Source organism: Equus quagga, chromosome 2 (assembly GCF_021613505.1).
Source record: "Equus quagga isolate Etosha38 chromosome 2, UCLA_HA_Equagga_1.0, whole genome shotgun sequence".
Classification (NCBI taxonomy): Eukaryota; Metazoa; Chordata; class Mammalia; order Perissodactyla; family Equidae; genus Equus; species Equus quagga.
This window is the reverse complement of record NC_060268.1, coordinates 41,919,307-41,939,576: the sequence shown is the minus strand read 5'-3', so window position 1 is coordinate 41,939,576 and position 20,270 is coordinate 41,919,307. Positions and strand designations below refer to the sequence as shown.

The following is a 20,270-nucleotide window of genomic DNA, read 5'->3' as shown; positions in this document are numbered from 1 at the left end:
CTACATTAACCTGTAAGAGTAAACTACTATTAGACTTAAATACGCATAACCATTAATTATGAGACCACCAAGATCCTAAAATTATTGGTTCAATCAAAGTCACTAGTGTTACACTAGCCTATTGCCAATGAGGGAGAAGAAGGCAAGATTTCGCAATCTATTCTATTTCTTCTTTAAAAAGTAGCAACTGAAGACCAAGGAATTGCCAGGTATCACCATGGACGCTTTGCAGAGTTGGCCCAATGTTAAACAAACCAATATGGAAGACTTGTGCTTCTGATTGATGAGGTCAATCTAAAACTTTTTCCAGAATTTTTTCAAGGGCAAAAAATAAATCAGACAGGAAAAGGCAGGGAGTGCTTTGATTTGCTTTTATAGCAGTAGGACTGGTTTAGGTAGCTCTGTCCACACACTTCCCCTGGATTCCAGGAGATAAGGGTATGTTCTATGGCTATAATGAGTTTTTCTTTATATAAAACTTAATGACACCCTGGCCTCACCGAGGCACTCCCAATTCTTATATTTTCAAAATTAAAACAGTGTGTGCCATGAGTGATATGAGGATGTCCTCACATCTCAGACAGAAATGGTATGGGGTGATGTCAATACCATGTGTGATGTGTACTTACTGTACTCTTAAATTGAGGAGGAGCCCATCTCTGGCCACCCTATGTACACTGACAGAATTAGACCTTAGAGGTGGCTGCATTTAATTGTTGAGAGAAGGTACTTTTTAAATTTTGAAAAATGATCTCCCAATGCTTTCACTAGACGTGTGACAGCTTCATTTGAAAGGTGGAGGAATTTGGTTCCAGGTCACACAGCAAGTTAGTAGCATAGCTAAGATATGAACCAAGACTTACTGACTCCCTTCACTCTATTATCACATTTAGAGGGCTCCTTATTTTCAGAGCTGGTAAAATATTACCTCCTATTCAGATAGCTCTTAGTGTTACACCAAGTTCTGCATGTACAATCTCTCCTTTTGGCCCCTCAATGACCCTGTGTGCTAGGGACAATAACTGCAATTGTTCTCCCTTTGAGGATAAGAAGATTGCAACTCAGGAAGACACATAGTAGTCTATAACAGAGTGAAGACTAGCAACCAGCTCTCCCAACTCCCTCTGCGCTAGTCTTTCCACCATGCGATCCTGCCTGTCTGTGCCTTTCATCCATGAACTCTGGAAAACAAGTTTGCGACACGAGAATTTAAGACAGCTCATTAAAAACAAACAATTACATATTTTGTAGGTATAAAAATGAAATACTCAGATCTTTCCGCCCCCTCTCCTGCTAGGAATTTAAACGTTACACTGAGTCCTCTAGTTTTGCACATTCCGCAGCAATTAAGACTTTGCTCTGTCAGGGAACTACTTTTCTAACAAATGTATCCTAATCAAATTGAAACAAAAAATTAAATACATGAAATGGAAGGGAAGAAACTGTCTGTAGTCCTCCCTTATTTCTGGCCCACATTTGTCTCTATTCCCATGATTTTCTCAAGCCAGGGGCACATGGCCAAAGACTATTGAAACCCCAAGGACTCCGAAGAAAGCCTAACAGCCTAGTGGGTGGAGAGCGCAGCCCGTCGGGGAGCGGATGACCTGAGTTCCAGACTTAGGCCCCTCCAGTCTCAAATCTGTGTTGCCCTAAGAAGCCACCTAAATTTCGGGTGGTTTCGTTCACTGTAAGATGAAGGGGCTGAGTCAGTGCACACGGATGAATTTAAACGCTCTGCATACTTAAATCCATGAATGTAAACTTAAAACAATATCTGTGTATACTATTAGCTTTCCTTCGTCAGAAGGCGCGTCCTCCGACCCTTCCCTGAGACACCAGCGGCCTCCTCGCGCAGCGCAGCACAAGCCAGTCGTTGGACCCACAGGCTACGAAGGGTCCAGCGCCGCACCCTCGCCCGGCGCGCGACCCGCACCCGCTCCCCCTGCGCGGGCGCCCCCACCTGTGCCGGCAGCCAATGGGAGCGCAGGGCAGTCGGGGCGGGGCGGGGAGAGGCTACAAAAGGCCGCGCGCGGCGCCCCCAGCTGCAGGCGCGCTCTCGGGAGGGTCGGACGCAGGCGGCGGAGCAGCAGGAACGTTCCGCTCGTGGACCAGCAGGGTGCGGACGATGCTTCGGGTGCGGTGTCTGCGCGGCGGGAGCCGCGGCGCTGAAGCGGTGCACTACATAGGTTCTCGGGTGCGTGCGCTCGCCCGCCTCCTCTGGCGGCTTCTTGCTCTCCCGCTCTCGTTCCTTCGCTTTCCTCCGCCGGCATTGCATGACAGTGTCCCCATGATCCCCCTAGGAAGCTCGGCTTCAAGATCCCTTGCTGGCTGCCGGGAGCTTGGCGGTGTCCCCGGGGAAGGTGGGGCATGCGTTGGGGCCACACCCGCTGGGTACAGTTACTCTGCGCGTCTCCTGCCGCGGCTGCCATCAGAGCAGGGGACGCCACCCTCCCCAACCTGACCTCGGTTGCTCCACGGAGCTTTCAGCACGGGGTGAGGGGGTTGGAGGCGACAAGTAACACCACTTAGCAAAAGGGTGGCGTTATTGGCGTTCATTGCCCGGAGAGGACACAGAGTTGGGCATGCGTGTGGGGTGAATGGACGGGGTTGGGCTTGCAAAGTGGGAAGCGGGGTCAGGCCCACTCCAAGTGTAACGTGGAGTCCTGAGTCGCGAGAGGAATTGGAGCGAGTTTGGTCTGTACCCAGCGTTTCTGCCTCGTCCCCGCCTTCCCCTTCCCTGGTCTGTAAGCACGTGCCTGCAGACCCTCCCTAGCTCCTAGGACAGGAATAGGGCTGTTTGCCCCCCCCCCCCCCCCCCCCAGCAACTGGTTCCAGGACAGCTGGCACTCTCCCTCTTGCTTTGGTCCCTACCCTGGCTCCCCTCCTGCCTCCTTTCTGAGGCTTTTAACAGAATAGGATAAAGATTTGGGGCGGGGTGGAGGGGGTGGGGGGAGGAGGTTGGCGTTGGCCCAGCGGGTGAGAGACTCACCCCGCTCTAGATTTTTATAAGCCCTGCATTTTCAAAAGGCTTTTTTGAAGTTCTTAGATCTCCTTTCTAGTTGTTTAAATTTGTGCCAGAGTTAATCCTGATCTTGGCTGGGGTACTGTGGACCATTCGTAAAATGGAGCAGATGGCACTGGGGCACTCTCAGAATTGAAGTGCCAAAGAATCTGAAGCATGTCTCAGCAACGAAAAACTTTTGGTTTGAAGCTGATTATTCTGAAAGATAAGGTCCTTTACAAATGCTTCCACATTTTCATTTGCGGGGGAAAAAAGCCTAATATGGGTAACCTTTGATCCTGAGGGGTAAAGGAGCCTCCCTCCCCCAGCATAACTTGGCAGGGAGACCTGGAACAGCTTTGTGTGGTTTTCTGGGAAGAGGGCGACCCGTCATCTGTGGAAGAGTTAATTAAAGCTTGATTGCCAAAAACCATTCTGAGATATAAACGGGGGTGCATGTTCATTGGGGACAAAGACGTCTGAGGGGCTTTAGAGAGTTATGGCAATTAACATAATAGATAAAAAGATAGTGTATAAATAAACAAGAAGGTAAAACTCACTTGTAACTCCATTACCCACCTATCTATATCTAGGTTTACCTTCTCCTAACGGATTTTAAGTGTCTGACTATGTTATCCTGGGTTTTCATCCCACCTCTACTTCCTTCTCCCCACAAGGATTGTGTAGGACTACACAATAATCTTTTCTTTGTTCTTGAAAGCTTGGAAGAACCTTAACAGGATGGGTGCAGCGAACTTTCCAGAGCACCCAGGCAGCTACAGCTTCCCCCCGGACTTCCTGTGCAGCTGATGACAAGGCCACTGATGATCTTCCCAAAGACTGCCCTGTCTCCTCTTACAACGAATGGGACCCCTTAGAGGAAGTGATCGTGGGCAGAGCAGAAAATGCCTGTGTTCCCCCATTCACCGTGGAGGTGAAGGTAAAGCAAGGCTGTTCATGTGGTGAAGCGGGCCCCCTGACCTGCAGTCTGCCTTCTGCTCCCACTCTCCTCTCTAACTGCTGTCACTTTACTTACTTCGGACCTCCCAAATCCAGTGGTTGATTTTAAGTTGTCTTACTTGAAACATCTAGTATTTGACACTATTTACACAAATGAGACTTCTTCCTTTGGATTCTGAGACACCGTTTCTGGGGATGTTAGTTCTTTCAGTATTTCTCACACCTTCCTGCACTGTCTGTGGTGCTGGGGTTGAACAGAATTTCACTTTTGGCCCTCTTCTCTTAGCTGTTCTCACAACTGCAGGTCCCACCGCCACTCTGGTTCACATCTCTCTCCTGAACTCTGTCCAGATCAACATGTTAAACTCCTGAGTGGATATTGCCACGGGCTTATCTTGAGTTCAGCTGCCAGCCACTGCTAAACTGGACCCTTCTGCCTGCTTTCCTTTCAGTTTTTGGCATTCCTATTTACTCAAACTAAAACATCAATGAATCATCTATTTCTCCTTCAGTCACATCCTCCACATCCGTTCTCTAAAATGGAACAAGCCTTTTGCCAAAATGAACCTTGCCTCCATCCCTGTGCCACTCCATTAGGTCAGACTCTCATCTGCCTGGACCATTGCAGTTAACTCCTAACTGGTCTCCCGCATTCGCTCTTCTCTCCAAACCTTCCAGCTTTTATCAGAATGATGTTTTTAAACCAAAATTTGACCATGTTACTCATGCTGCTCCTATCACTCCCCTATTTTCCAACCCCTAACACCTACTGCTTAGGATTCCTCATTATCCTTCATAATCTGGCTCTTGTCTGCCTTGCCAGGACTCCCCATTTCAATCATTGGATCATCGTAGAGGTATGTTAATATGGCAGGTCAGCAGATGTTCGTTCCTGTTTGAGTCCCTGTCACCTCTGATGTTCCACCTTGGTTTTCAGCAGACTTTATAAGATAACCATGTAAGCAGCCAAACTAGACTACTCACTGTTGCCCAGACAAGCCTCATGCCTCTGCTCCCACCTAGGTCTCTTCCACCTGTCTTCCTGCACCCCTCCAGTCTGCAGTTAAAACCTCCCCCTCTTACTACCACCTAGCTCCAGTGGAACCTTCCACAAAGCCTTACAGGATTTCCCTAGCAACAACTAATATCTCCCTTTTTTTAAATTGCTAATGTTCTTTATCTGTAATATTATGGCCAGGGCCTCTGTGAGCTGGTGTTAGGTTGTATACTGCATAAGAATCCCAAATCTAAGGGAGTGCCATCCACATTGCAGACACAGCCTGAGCTTCCATTAATAATGGGTTACAAATATATTTTCATTGTACTTAAATTCTTCCTGAATGTTTACATTTTTATTTGTAAGGTGGATTGAGGAAGTAAGTCTGTTACGTCATTGCATCATCCTCAGAAATGTTGCCTACCTTGTACCACGGCTCCAGAGGTATTAGCACAAAAGAATTTGCTTTCTATTTGGAGAGATGCGATGTTCACATAGAAATGAAGACTAATACTAAGTATCTTATGCCAAGTAGCTGGCAAGGCAGTTGAATTGAAGTGCCAGGAGAGCTAAGGAAAAAGCAATGACCAAGTGCTGGATAGTCAGGAAGTCTTCTTGAGGAAAATAATTCTGGAGTTAGACCTTGAAGATGGGGTAATAGAAAAATTATTAACATTTAATTGTTCTGAAACTATCTTTGGTTCTGATATTTGAAATTTGTTCACATTAATTTATATTCCATCCATGTGTTTTAAAAAGGCATGATCTTTTTAAGTCTTTGATTGAAAAGAAGTCCCATCTCCTAACCATTTTAACTGGGTGAAGTTAAGGTTCAAATTCAGGCAATAATTTATCTTTCCACTTGTCTTTAAAATTATTGACTTTTATACCATATGATCAGATGGAATCAATTCTCAGACATTATTTTGAATTCTTTGTCACTTGATTTATGACTTTAGACTTTGTAATTTCATGGACTTGTGGAAAATATGCTAGACTGAATTGAGTTAGGGTTGAATTAGGTATTTGATAAAAGCTTGACAGCTAGTCTCAGTTATCAAATGTTTGATCTGGTGCAAAATTCCACGAATTTCTGGGCCTCAGTAAAATGAAGATATTAAGAGGTTTGCTATCTACCTAACAAGATTAAATATGAAAGTAAAAGGTTACATGTTAAGGATTTTAAAGGAGAAAACCACAACTCATTGTAGTTGTCTGGATCCCGTTTGCCAATTACGTTACAAAAGTACGTTAGAGGTGTAATGGTTGTAGATTTTATTAGCATCGGCCGTATTGATTTCATCCATTTGTCTGGTTATTTCTGTTTTATGCTACATACTAAACTGGTATTGAGGGAGAGGAAAGTTACCTAGTAGGTCTAAGATGGGTGTGGCCCCTGGAAGGAACGGCCTTACCTTCTTGTTGGAGAAAAATGACACAGATATATTAATCAGTTTGGGAACAATGAAAGATGAAGTAATATAGTAAACTATGTATAGGCAAGCAGAGCATAAGATGTGTTGGAAGATGTAAGTGCTAGAGAAATTTTATGGGAGTGAGGAACATCGTTGTCAGGAAGCACAATTTTTTCTTTTTTTTTTTTTGAGGAAGTTGGGCCCTTAGCTAGCATCCGTGCCCATCTTCCTCTATTTTATATGTGGGACGCTTGCCACTGCACAGGTTGACAAGTGGTGCATAGGTCTGCACCAGGGATCTGGCCCACGAACCCTGGGCCGCTGAAGTGGAACATGGCAGCTTAACCGCGGTGCCACCGGGCCATCCCCAGGAAGCACAATTTTTAAAAGCCATATGGCTTTTTATGCTACAAAACAGTTAATGCTTTCCATAAAGTATACGCTTTTTGTTTTGCTTTTATATTTTTTTTAATGAAGCCCTTGATAACAGACCATTTATAAAATAGAAAGTCGATCAAGGTTAATGTATTATAAGTTTACAGCTGGATAAATAAGTTTCTATTGAGATTTCGTAGCCTTCTGAAGACAGTATTTAAAATTCACTTGGCAAACACTCCTGAAGGATTTTAGGCTCTGAAAGACTATGAAGTTTCTAGGAATGCAGCCATATCTCTGCAATAGATTATTAAAAATGTCATATGCTCAGCATTTAATATATAGTGTTTTTTATCTTGCAGATACTTGGTAAATAATTGCTAACTCATTTAGCAGGGTTATAAAGGAAGTGTAAACAATTTCCAACTATCTCTTGGAAAATGTCATGTGCCCTGATCATTTGGACTTTGTCCAACTTTAGCCAAGTATGAGCTATACAAGGAAACTCACACTTGTTCAAATAACGTTTTTCTCCCAGGAAAGTTTACTTTATATTTATCAAGGCAAGCTTCAGTCTGCATAAACAGTCACACAGGATAGTTTGGAATGTGTCAGGCAAGACAACACAGCTGTGCATCTGCTGGAACCCAGTGTTAAATTTTCAAAGGCTTCTTGTCCCTTAGTGGTCCGTAAGAGATGTGCCCGGCATGAGAAGGGGAAAGTGGTGAATGGATGAGTAGTACCAGGACGTGTCTGAGAGGAATATAAAGACCCATTATTATCCTCTCCTTCTGGTTGCTGCTGCAGGACTTCCTAGGAGTAGAAAACAGTGGAATGCTTTTGTTTTGCTTTGTTTTTTAAAAGAGTGGGTTGATCTTAAAATGGACTCACATTTTTAATACTGAAAACATTTCTTTTCCTTTCTTTTTTTGTTTTTTTTTGAGGAAGATTAGCTCTGAGCTAACTGCTGCCAATCCTCCTCTTTTTGCTGAGAAAGACTGACCATGAGCTAACATCCATGCCCTTCTTCCTCTACTTTATATATGGGATGCCTGCCACAGCATGGCTTTGGCCAAGTGGTACCATGTCTGCACCCGGGATCCGAGCTGGTGAACCCCCAGCCACCGAGAAGCAGAACGTCTGAACTTAGCTGCTGTGCCACCAGGCTGGCCCTCCCCCTTTTTTTTTTTTTTTAGGAAGACCTGAACTAACATCTGCTGCCAATCCTCTTTTTGCTGAGGAAGACTGGCCCTGAGCTAACATCGTGCCCATCTTCCTCTACTTTCTTATTTTTTTTTTTTCAAAGATTTTATTTTTCCTTTTTCTCCCCAAAGCCCCCCGGTACGTAGTTGTGTATTTTTAGCTGTGGGTCCTTCTAGTTGTGGCATGTGGGATGCCGCCTCAGCGTGGCCTGATGAGTAGTGCCATGTCCACACCCAGGATTCAAACAGGCAAAACCCTAGGCCGCTGCAGCAGAGCGTGGGAACTTAACCACTCGGCTGCGGGACTGGCCCCTTCCTCTACTTTCTATGTGGGACGCCTGCCACAGCATGGCTTGCCAAGTGGTGCCATGTCTGCACCCAGGATTCGAACCGCGTGCTGCCAGAGCAGAACGTGTGAACTTAACCGCTGCACCACCAGCCGGCCCCTGAAAACATTTTTTATGGGCCAAAACTTGAGCCTGTTGTTTGCTTATAGATCTTCGAAGTAAAGCAACTAATAATTTAGACAGAGGTCGGCAAAGTTTTTCTGTATTGAGCCAGATAATAAATATTTCAGGCTTTGCAGATCATAGGTCCGTCTCTGTCACAACTACTCAGCTGTTCAACTCTGCCAGTGTAGTGCACAAGCAACCAGAGACAATGTGTAAATGAACGAGTGTGTCTGTGTTCCCATAAAACTTTATTTACAAAAACAGGCAGCGAGCCACATTTGGCCTGTGGACTTTTAAGTTTCCCAGCCCGTTTTAGAGATACACTGGCATCCTTTGTGTTTGCTGAAGACATATTTTTCAGATCCTTATTCCGTCTCTAGGAGGCTCGGCCCCAGCCTAACTGACGTGAGCCTAGATATTAAACTAACAAGAGTCAGATCTGCTTCCACAGGCTTGATAGTTATCAGGCTGAGGAGAAAATGGAAATAGAGAAAATCTGGAAAAGACATTGTCTTTCATATTAAAGAGCTAGACATCTAGACACGTTCTATCTCATTACCCAATTTTCCCCTTCTTTATAGCACTTACCACCATCTGAACTTGTCTGATTTGCGATGGAAACCTTTATATGATATGGTCAGGACTGGTAGTTGGTCAGTTAATCAATGATATAAGGAAATATTTTTTAAAATACCTGCTTTAAACTTTTTTTAAAACTTAAAATATATAAATATGCATTGCTTTACTAATCTTTTGAGGAAGGTCCAAGGCTTTTTCTTAGCATTTGGATCTTCTGATTAGAATTCTGCTTCATCTATCTTGATAAATTACATCCATACGCATCGCCTGCATTTCCCAATGTATTTCTTTAAATTTGCTGAGAACTTAGGCACATGAAAAACAATTTGAATGAAGAATCCTTCTAGATTTTTATACTTTGAAAACCAAAATTTTACAGTTGTTGTATGTACCCTAAGTCAACGGTAATGTTTAGCAAATTAATTGAGCCTTTTTAAAGCATTCAACTGTTTTCCATTCAGTTGGATACATATATAAATACTTATAACCCTTGAACACTTTCTAAATATGAAGCTTTTTTCGAGCTGCTAAAAATTTGTGAATTCATTTATCAGATCACATTCTTCTGTGACAAAAGGACCTGAAGCAATATGAGACTCGGATGGATTGGGGAGCGGAGAGTGTGGCTGGGATGAGACACACTGGCAGGGAAGGGTAGAAAGCACCAAAGGCAGACTTGCACTGGAGCTCAATTTTGCCAAGTGGCAATTCTATATGAATGAGAAATCAATAATGGGTTTTTAAGAGAAAGAAAGCATGTTTAAGAGTATGTCTCTAACCTTTAAGGGGGCATTGTCCCATTTTCCCAAAAAATATCTTGAAGTGCTGTTTTCTAGACAGAATTCTAGAATGCCTGGATAGCCCACGGTTTCACCTTAGAATAGGTGTGCTTTTCTTCTCTTATGCTATTTTGTTTCTTCTCTTATTTGATTTTGTTGAGACTGTCTAATGCAAACATCTGTGTCCTGTTTCATCTAGGAAGCTTGTAAAACCTGGCCCTAGAGGATTGCAAGCCTGTCTCAGGGCCGGTATGCTGTGAGTGGTAGGGCATGAGATTTCAGGCAGAAGGAACAAAAGATCTCAAAACATCAAGGGGGGGTTAGAATTCCTCATTCACCAAATATCGAGTGTTTTCCTGGAGAGGCAGTGTGCTCTGGGCTGGGAGTCAACACTGGGCAAGGCATGGTCTTAGTCCCAATTCTGTTGTTATATAAATCACTGTTCACCACCTGTGAACCTATCATAAGTCATATTTTTCTCCTATAAGTATTTCGCTTACTTTCTTCTGCTTCTAGGCCAACACGTATGAAAAGTACTGGCCATTTTACCAGAAGCGTGGAGGCAACTATTTTCCCAAAGATCACTTGAAAAAGGCTGTCGCTGAAATTGAAGAAATGTGCAATATTTTAAAAATGGAGGGAGTGACAGTGAGGAGGCCTGACCCCATTGACTGGTCCGTGAAGTATAAAACTCCTGATTTTGAGTCTACGGGTAAGTGATGTCAGATACCCAAACTGCTAGTGTCTTAATTTTTAATTCTTTCTTAATGTGTAAGGAGAAAACTCAGATAATTTCTCAGAGATTCTTTTGTTTTCATAATCCTTTGAAACTTCAAAGATTATTTAGGAAAAAATTGGTTCTTTTTGATATGATTAAGATGTATATATTCTAAACTCCATTGTAAATCGAAATCTCCTCGAAAGCAGCAGTTTTTCTAAACTTTATGATCATTTCCTTACATAAGAACAGTGGATTCCATTTAATTTTCCTCAAGAACAGAAGAGTGGAAAAGAAACATTTCTAGTTTATTTCTAACTGACGTTGCTACACAGTCTTCTTGTGCCTGAGGTCGGTGTTCTAATTTATAGTTCTAGAAGTGATCCTTGGCCCAATTTTTATTTCCTGATACTGATATTCCCTGAAGAACTCTGTTTCTGTGTAGCAAGAAAGGAGCTTACAAAAGGTGAAAACTTGGTGGTTCAAGATCTTTTTGAACAGGGACTTGATTGCTTCAGTCTTTTTTTCTTTTCCTTTTTTTTTGGCTTGGCTTCACCATCCCCACACAGAATTCACGTTACCTGTCTGGTATGTATCATTCCATATTTTTTTCCATTTGCACATAGTTATATATGTGCACACACATATAGGTTTTCTGTACATTTTTTTAACCAAAAAATGGCATTGTATTATATAGATTTTTTTTGTTTTGGAAATTATCATTACTGAGGTTCCTCTGGACCTTTTTGGTCTGACAGGTTTATATGGTGCGATGCCTCGAGACATCCTGATAGTTGTGGGAAATGAGATCATCGAGGCTCCCATGGCATGGCGTGCTCGCTTCTTTGAGTACCGTGCATACCGATCAATTATCAAAGACTACTTCCACCGTGGTGCCAAGTGGACAACGGCTCCTAAGCCCACAATGGCTGATGAGCTTTATGACCAGGTGAGTCCCTAATTATAGGTGAGCTTATTAGTAACTCTTCTAGATAATCCACAGAGAGTGGGATAGAAATTCACTGATACCTTGTATTTATTATGCATATCAGAAACTGAGAGCATCACCTACTTTTAAAGAAATGATTGTTTTATGATGAAAACAAGAGTAAATAATATTGTAATAGTAATAATGATTGCTAACACTTACTTGGTGCTTACCATGTGCCAGGTCTTGAGCTAAGTGCATTATTACATCCTCAGTCCTGTTTATTCTTCACAGCAACCCCATGAGGGGGTAGCATCATTCCATTACAGGGAGGAAAACTTGCCTGAAGGCACACAGCTATTCACTGGTGGAGACAGAAAGTCATTAGGCTGAACTCCATTCTCTTCTTCTAGAAAAAGAAGTTGGTCTACAGGCCAAACTCATAGTAAAAGATGTGTATGTCTCTTATAGGATCACCTGCTATTTGATTATTTATAAAAAGAATCAAAAAATCAAAATTTGTTATTGGGATCTGAAGACAGAAATAAGTAATGCCATCATTCCACCACACCCAGTCAAATCTGGCAGGGGCTACATGGCATCTCATTTTATGTATGAGTTAGGCTCAGGACCAAATTTCTTTTCTAAAAGAAGAGAATGACTTCATCCTGTTGACTTTCAGTATTGTAGATAGCTACATAAGTCAATGTATGGGTCATGGAATATTTTCAGAATCATTACTGCCTCTGTACCACTTGCTTCTAAGGATCGGGAAATTGCTGTCATGCCTAGTTGTTTTTCTTTTTCATTGTTGGTTGGTTTGTTTTGGTTTGGTTAGCATGGACCTACATCTTCCCCATGCGTGTTTTAGTCTAAAACAGGGTAGTAGTATTTTGGGAAATGATGATGTTGAACTAATTTTCTTAGTAATGGATGCCCTATAAATAAGTTCCTCATGAACCAGTGCATTGTGTGTGTGCATTCTTGTTCCAACCAGGATTACCCCATCCGTTCTGTAGAAGACAGACACAAATTGGCTGCTCAGGGAAAATTTGTGACGACTGAGTTTGAGCCATGCTTTGATGCTGCTGACTTCATTCGAGCTGGAAGAGATATTTTTGCACAAAGAAGCCAGGTTGATAAAGGCTGCCTGTGAAATTTTGCACTCTATTACTTTACTTTTTATTTCCAAATTAAAATATTTTGATCCTAAAAATTTTTAGTTATCTAAACATAGAACCAAATCTTTATAGATTTATGTCCTCCTTTTATTCTCAGGTTACAAACTACCTGGGCATTGAATGGATGCGTAGGCATCTTGCTCCAGACTACAAAGTGCACATCATCTCCTTTAAAGATCCCAATCCAATGCATATTGATGCCACCTTCAATATCATTGGACCTGGTCTTGTGCTTTCCAACCCTGATCGACCATGTCACCAGGTAAGCGAGTTTTTAGGACTCTTGAAAAGCTATAGCATCTAGCAACTGAAGTAGTTGCCATTTTTATTTTAATTACTTCCATGGTTCCTAGTGGTTCTAAATGACAAATTCAGCAATGCTCAACATTATTGTGATCAAACATTGGGTTGTTTATGGTATGTTTACTACAACACGTCCAACACTCACAAATATATGTTGTAACCATGATCATTAGTATAGTGGCATCAGACTTTGCCTGCCTGCCACTGTCAAAGGCTCAAGTTTATGCATTTGTGTGTGTTTTTATCAAACAGAGTGGTATGATTTCATAATTTGCAGCCGAAGTTCCACAGCAGCTGAGTTACAAGTACAATGATCTCTGCATGTCTAGGGCAGTGCCCGTGGGCAGTGGGTATCTTATTCTCTCCAGTAGGTCAGGACCCCTCAGCCAGCCCCACCCAGCAGGGGGGAGCAGAGCCGCTGCACTGCAGCTGGTCCATCCCCATCACCTGTGGTCTCCTACTTCCACCTGCTGCGCCTACTTCCCGTTGGGCAGTGAGTCATTTTGCATTATTTGCTAGGCTGCAGGACACCTTTTTAAATCACTATTTTACCATGTCACTGTTTATTTCTATCCCATATATTTAGACTCAATGACCAAAATTACTTATTCATTTCATTTTAATGTAATTTCTTGATATCCTAAGTGGCTATGTGAACATAGGGATGGCTGAGTTATAGTAGGTCACTAAGGACAATTATGGCTCCTTGGGAGTACATCCCTAACATTTGTCTTTATACCCTGGTGATAGACACCCAGTGATGGACTATGAAGTAGATGGACTGTGGATTTGACATAGTCACATTTTTGTTTTCTTATAACTAATTACGTAGGAACTATTTTCATTTTCTTTAATGATAATTTCTCAAGGAAAGCATGTTTGGCATTTTAAAATCTCTGAGACCTGAGAAAAGCATGAGGATATTTTTAAAAGCTTTAACATTTCTGTTACTTTTTAACTTCAATCTGGTAGTCTGAGGATTTTATGTATATTTTTAATTAAGATTCAGACAAAATCATCCAAATGTTTTGAAAATTTAATTTCTTTATTTTGGCAGTTGAAAAGACAGCTTCTCAAAAAGAATTATTAGTCATAAGGGCTATCAGAAACCAAGAATAAGAATAATATATGTAGATTTAAGTCTCTTTGGGTTTTGGGGGGTCTTTTTGGTCTTGCAGATTGATCTTTTCAAGAAAGCAGGATGGACCATAGTGACTCCTCCAATACCCGTCATCCCAGATGGTATGTTTACTTTTATATACTCACAGACTAAAATGATTCCTTCAGTGACCGAGGATCTTTCACCTACAGATAGCAGCCCAAATTTTCGCAATTTAGAGAAAAGATTTCTCCTGTAAGGAGGAAACTGGCGCTTGGGACTTGTGCATACTAGAACAAGGCTGGGCTTGTGTTCACAACCTCTCCTTCCCTAGAAAATGAGAGTGAGCAGATGGGAAAAGTCGGTATAAAACAACATCACATAAAGCAAGAAATGACTTTTTAAAGAAAACAAGGTGAAATCCCGATGTACAATGAGTATAGGTTGATTCATAACATTTATAGATAAATTGTCTTAAGGTTGAAATAAAATTTTACAAGGGAAAGTGAACTACTGAAAGAATTGAGCTGTCACTCTAATAGTCTTCGCTTTCACAGTCTTGCTTTAGACAACGATAGCAGACATGATTTAACAGTTGTTGCTGTTTTTAGATCACCCGCTCTGGATGTCATCCAAATGGCTTTCCATGAATGTCTTAATGCTAGATGAAAAGCGTGTTATGGTGGATGCCAATGAAGTCCCGATTCAAAAGATGTTTGAAAAGCTGGGTATGTACAATAAATAAAACATATTGTCGTACAAGAAAATATCAAAGGAGAAGAAGTGAAGAAAGGACATGCTAAGTCTGATGTATGATATATCTAGTTCAATTTCCATTCCTTTTAGAGGTACCAAGTTATTATTTTGTAGATGCACAATATTTTTGTTTTCAACAATCGTAACCTCAAAAGGTTGGAGATATATGCCAGGCTCCTTAGACATCCCCTTAGCAGTAAGTTTATCAATCTCCTATGACTTCTCTAGCCTCCCGGTGCCCATGTGTGGAGATGAGCATATAGAGTATTCAGCCCTTCCCCAAATGGGAAATTGTTGAGGGTCCTTTAAAAGTAATTTAATTGTCATTACATATTTTAAAGGACTTATAAGAGTCCAGATACAGAAGTGAGTTATTAGTGTGATAAGCACGGTGAACAAAGGAATGAAATGGCAGTAGAGGATGTCACTAAGTCATTCAGCTTTGAACTAAGAGGCAGAACAGGTATGTACTTGAGTAGGAGTTTGCTTACCCTGATATTCAAAATTTAGACTAGTTATTCTAGTATTATTGAGAAAAGTGTTGAAAGAAAGGGTTTTCACATGGCTCTTATGTAGAGTATAGAAGCATGTCTGTTTATCACTCAGCATACTTGACATATCCTAAGTGCCAAGGAAAGCCAGGTATGCTTGTTGAAATGGAGTCATGTTTTGATCTATGTCTTATATTTCAGGTATAGTACTCAGAAGAAATTACCTGACCCTTTGACACATCCCTCCTTAATGTACTATCAGTTTAAAAGGATTGGCCTGTCAATTTTAGATTGACCCTTCATGCTATGCCACTTTTTTTTCTGTTTCTCATTAAATAACCCAATTGCTTGGGTTCGGGTTCTTTGTCCATTAAGATTTTATTGTTTCTCAACTTAAAATCATATTTAAGGGGGCTGGCCCTGTGGCTGAGTGATTAAAGTTTCACATGCTCCAGTTCAGCAGCCCAGGTTCTCAGTCTCAGGTCCCAGGCATGGACCTACTCCACTCATCAGCCATGCTATGGTGGCATCCTATGTACAAAATGGAGGAAGATTGGCACAAATGTTAGCCCAGGGCATATCTTCCTCACCACGAAAAAAAATTATTAAGTACCAAATATCTGATTGATAATTTTATTTTTAATAAAGTTTTTTTAGACACAGGGAATTTGTTAAGCAGAGTTTAGCACGCAACTTAATTCTCTCCAATTCAGTATTAATATAGCTTTAGCCATCTGAATAAGATAGCTATGTCTATCTATAGAAAACATGCTCATGTTTAAAAGCCTGCCCCTTCTCCCAAGCCCATTCCTTGCCCCTGGCCAAACCCTATTCTTAGTCTTCACACCCCTGATAGTTTCACTTTCTCAAGAAAGTCTTTCCTGATGGCTCCTGCTGCCTTCCCCTCCCTGACTATACCAGTGGACACATCAGTGGCTCTGTAGCTCATCTTTCCCTCAAAATATTAAGTTCCTTGAAGAGAATAGATTTTCTTTTTAAAACCCCATTTTACCAAACACAACAGATTCTTCCTAAATACCATTGGTTGATTGGGCCATGCGCATCATAGCCATGACAGTACAAATGGTGCCAGATTTACTGTCTGAATAGCTTTGGTACCTGTATGACCACACAACCCAGATATTAACATACGAGCTCTAGTCCATCGTTTCCTTAAGGTGGCCTGGTAAAGTTAATTGTGTTAGGTAAACTCTGCTCATATGTGAGTAGGTAAAGTCAACTTTTCAGGTTGGCTAAATTATACTTTTCCTACTAAATTGGCATAATAAAATTAGAAACAGTCTGACAAAATAGTTAAAGCGTAATTCTAAAAGGGCTTGAAATTTTAGTGCTCGATCATTTTTGAACATTTGACAAATACATCTGCTCATCCAACCTGTTGACTTGCGAATTGTCAATAGAACAAAATAGACTTCAGAGTCCGCTGACTTTCTGGTGAAGGTTTTATATTAGCAGTAGAATAGATTAGATGAAATATAATTGGTGAAAATAAAATTGAAAGACTATCCTGAGTTGGGGTAGACTTAAGGGTTAGAACCTCAAGATTCCTACCCATCGTTAGGCTTTCCTTTCGATAAGGGCATCTCCAGGTGAGTCCGTCTAACTGACCATGTCTCTCTCTTTCAATGCAGGTATCAGTACCATTAAGGTTAACATTCGGAACGCCAATTCCCTGGGAGGAGGCTTCCACTGCTGGACTTGCGATGTCCGGCGCCGAGGCACCCTGCAGTCCTACTTTGACTGATCAGGCCTGGTGGGGCTTGTGGCTTGGCCTCAAATAAACCTAGGAAGCTTAGGGATAAGGTTCACTCTCTCGCTTTAAAAACTGCATGAACTGTAGTGCTTTAAACAATCATATCCTTAACAGGGGTCTTAAGCCTGGTTTATTTTTATTACTTTTCTTCGATATAAGGAAAATAACTCGTGCTAGGTCTTGCTCTCCACTCCTAAATTTACTATTTGGCTTGAAGCGTAAAAATTTGGTGAATGTGTTCCAAGACAAAAATTAGTCATTTGAGTAACTTGGCCACTAATATTTAACCATCTACCTCTGTTTTTAATTTTCTTTCCAAAAGGCAGCTTGAAATGTTGGTCCTAATCTTCATTATTTTTTTCCTTTTTGCTAGACTTTTGAATGTTTGTATCACTTCTTTTCTCTAAATGAGAGAAAGAATGTACACAGATCTTAAGTAGAACTAGATAATTCTCTCTTTTTCTACTAGGATTTTGATAACTTTTAATTTTTTGTTTTTAAAAAAATAACAGACTATGCAAACATTTAAGTGAATTTTCCATAAATGTTTTTAATATTCTCATCTCAGCATTGGTGATATTTGCTACTAAAACCTTTTCATACAACTTACCTCATTTCAAGTGATTTATTTGAATATCTTTTTCTTCTCTGTCCAAAACTTTACAGAAATATTTAGTGCAATAGGATATAACTATCAGTTCCTATCCTTAAATTTTGATGTTCAATATCTAATGGGTACGTTGTATCTTTGGTAAACTAAGATTTGTTTACAGATGTGCAAATTATTTAAAATGCAGACTTTAAAAACATTAAAAAAACTAATGGAGGTAAAACCTACATGCGATGTGAAATAATTTTAATGTTGGATATTGCACATGGATTTTTACTCTAATAAACTTTTGTGTTACAGAATGGCTTTTATCAGAGTCTGGCATCAGTCTAATTATTTTAATCATAAGTAAATTATAGGAATGTAGCTCTTGGGACAGAATTCTAATGTTCGGAAATAATCACTATATTCATCCCTAGGAGATAAAAATTTAAAGCTAGTACTTGTACTCAGAAATGTTTAGCAGAGTCAGAATTTATTTATTTATTCACTCAATCAGAAATATCTGAATGTCTTCCAAATATGAGGGACTAATCCTAGGCACCCCCAAAAAAGAAGTCTCCGTTCTCAAGGTGCTCAATGTGTTGACTCATGAAAACTCAGGGGGGTGGGGGAGGTGTGCTTTCAAGAGAGTAATAGGTTTTGACCACGCCATTTCCAACACCTTTAACTCCTTTGTATCCTGGTGTCCTTTTCTGTCCACCACAGAAACCACTGCTACACTTGTACTGAATCCTACTTAAGAGATCTATACAATCGTGTGAATTGGTGCACGCTTAGGGTATATATTCCCAGGCCTACCTACTGCTCAGCAATTCTATCACATCCCCTCCACGTTTTCCCCAGTGGCTATTCCAACCCTTCACTGTGTTCTCTTATCTGATCATATTTTTTCATTTTTCACAGAGAAAATAGAAGTCAGGTGTCACTTCCTTCAGCTTTTCTGCTCCGATCCCCTGTAGATTTCTCTGCATTTGCATTCTCTGGTTAACATTCTTTCTCTCCTTGGCTTTACTAGCTAAGTCTAAGGAGAAAAGTCAGGCCTTCATCTCATCACTTGCCTTTACTTCTCAACCTCTACCAAGAGCCACTTCTCTCACTGCTGCAGGAGGAGAGGTGAGCCTTCTTACCCGGGCAAAGCCACAACTGTCCTTTGAGTCTAACCTTGCTTTCCTCTTTCAGGAACTCGCTGCATCACTTATCGTCTTTCTTGTAAAACTCCAGCCACTGTGTGTGTTTTCTCTCAGCACATAGTCATGTTCAAAATCATGTTCAAAACAAAAACTATTCCTCTGACAACTGCATTTTCCCTTAGAGCTAAGCTTCCGGAAAGAATACATATACCATTCCACATTTTCACTTTTATTTAATCGTCAATCTCCTGCTATATGATTTCTGCCTTATTACTGCAAAGTACTAATGATAGCCCTGACCTGACCTCTAAGTGTCATTTCCAGTGGAGACTATTCAGGCCTTACTGACCATTTCTTTGAATGTCTCTCCTCTTTTGGGTTTCTGTGATACACTTTCTCCCATCTCTTACTGATTTTCCAGCTCCTTCACTGGATTGCCTTCTTCCTACCCTTAAGAGGTGGATGTTCACAAGGTCCTGTCCTTGTGCCTTTTCTCCTCACCTAGATCCTCCTGGCTGATCTCATCTGTGCACAGGTCTTCCCCTCCCTCATATCCACTAATAAGTCCCAGGCGTTATGTGGGAGGGGAGGCCCTATGCCTAGTCCTTCTCGTCTAGACCTTATCCTGAGCTCCAGGTCTTGCTCCCTGTGGACATTATCTGGTTGTGGAAAGGCATCACAGGCTCAACACAATATCACAGTTGACTCACTTGGCCAAGCCATCCTGGACTCTTCACTCTTCCCCATCTCATCTTGTTCTTTCCATTGACCCTTCGCATTGTGATTAAATAATTATTTCAACAAAGCTCAATTGAATGATTTAATAAAGTCTCTATTTTTAGATCCTCTGACACTGCTTGTGGGTTTGCTGTCTTGTCAAGGTTGTGGAGGAAAACAAGCAGCCTAGTCTCCAACACACAGTTGCCATCAGGTTTCTTCTGTCATTCACCACTCCTGCAACCCAGTGGCTTCTCTGTGATCTGTAGCAGGCAGAAGGCTCACCATCTGCTGCTATGGATATCAGGTTTCCAGATCACATGCCAACATCTTCGGATTGCCACTCTTCCTAGTGAACACCAAGCCCCTTTGTAATTCACTGTTGAAAGGAAACAGCTATGCACATTAGGACAAACCCATTGTTATAAAAAATAAACTTAATTTCAAATAAAAATATCTAAAATTGACATCGTAGGGCAGGTCTAGTTCCTAGTAAAAAGCATGATATTCCTTTCAGGAATAGCCTTTCTAAAATGAAGCTTATGCATCTGACCGCTATTGTGTGTTAACTTGTAACTACATAGGAATATCACCCAATAGTTCAGGAGAATGTAAAAATACACCACCTCAGATTTTTTTGGTCAACTTTTGGATGCATAGAATCTTTTTTTTTTTCTTTTGAGAAATTAGAATAATATAAAAAATACTCAGATTCCCATCACTTAGTGCACCTACAGTGACAGTTAAATGAGGTTTGGTTGCTAAAGACTCGCAGGACTCAAAATGACAGTGCTTATAAA

At 41.2% G+C, this 20,270-nt stretch overlaps 1 protein-coding gene across 1 annotated transcript; it reads left to right on the top strand.

The window, feature by feature from the left end:
- Positions 1-2,049: 2,049 nt before the first annotated feature.
- Positions 2,050-17,922, top strand: GATM (glycine amidinotransferase). The gene is made up of 9 exons (XM_046653228.1): positions 2,050-2,194; positions 3,723-3,941; positions 10,277-10,472; positions 11,237-11,427; positions 12,404-12,541; positions 12,685-12,849; positions 14,069-14,132; positions 14,601-14,717; positions 16,889-17,922. Exons 1-9 carry the CDS (start codon positions 2,126-2,128, stop codon positions 16,999-17,001), a joined length of 1,272 nt encoding a protein of 423 aa, XP_046509184.1. The 5' UTR covers positions 2,050-2,125; the 3' UTR covers positions 17,002-17,922.
- Positions 17,923-20,270: the final 2,348 nt, after the last annotated feature.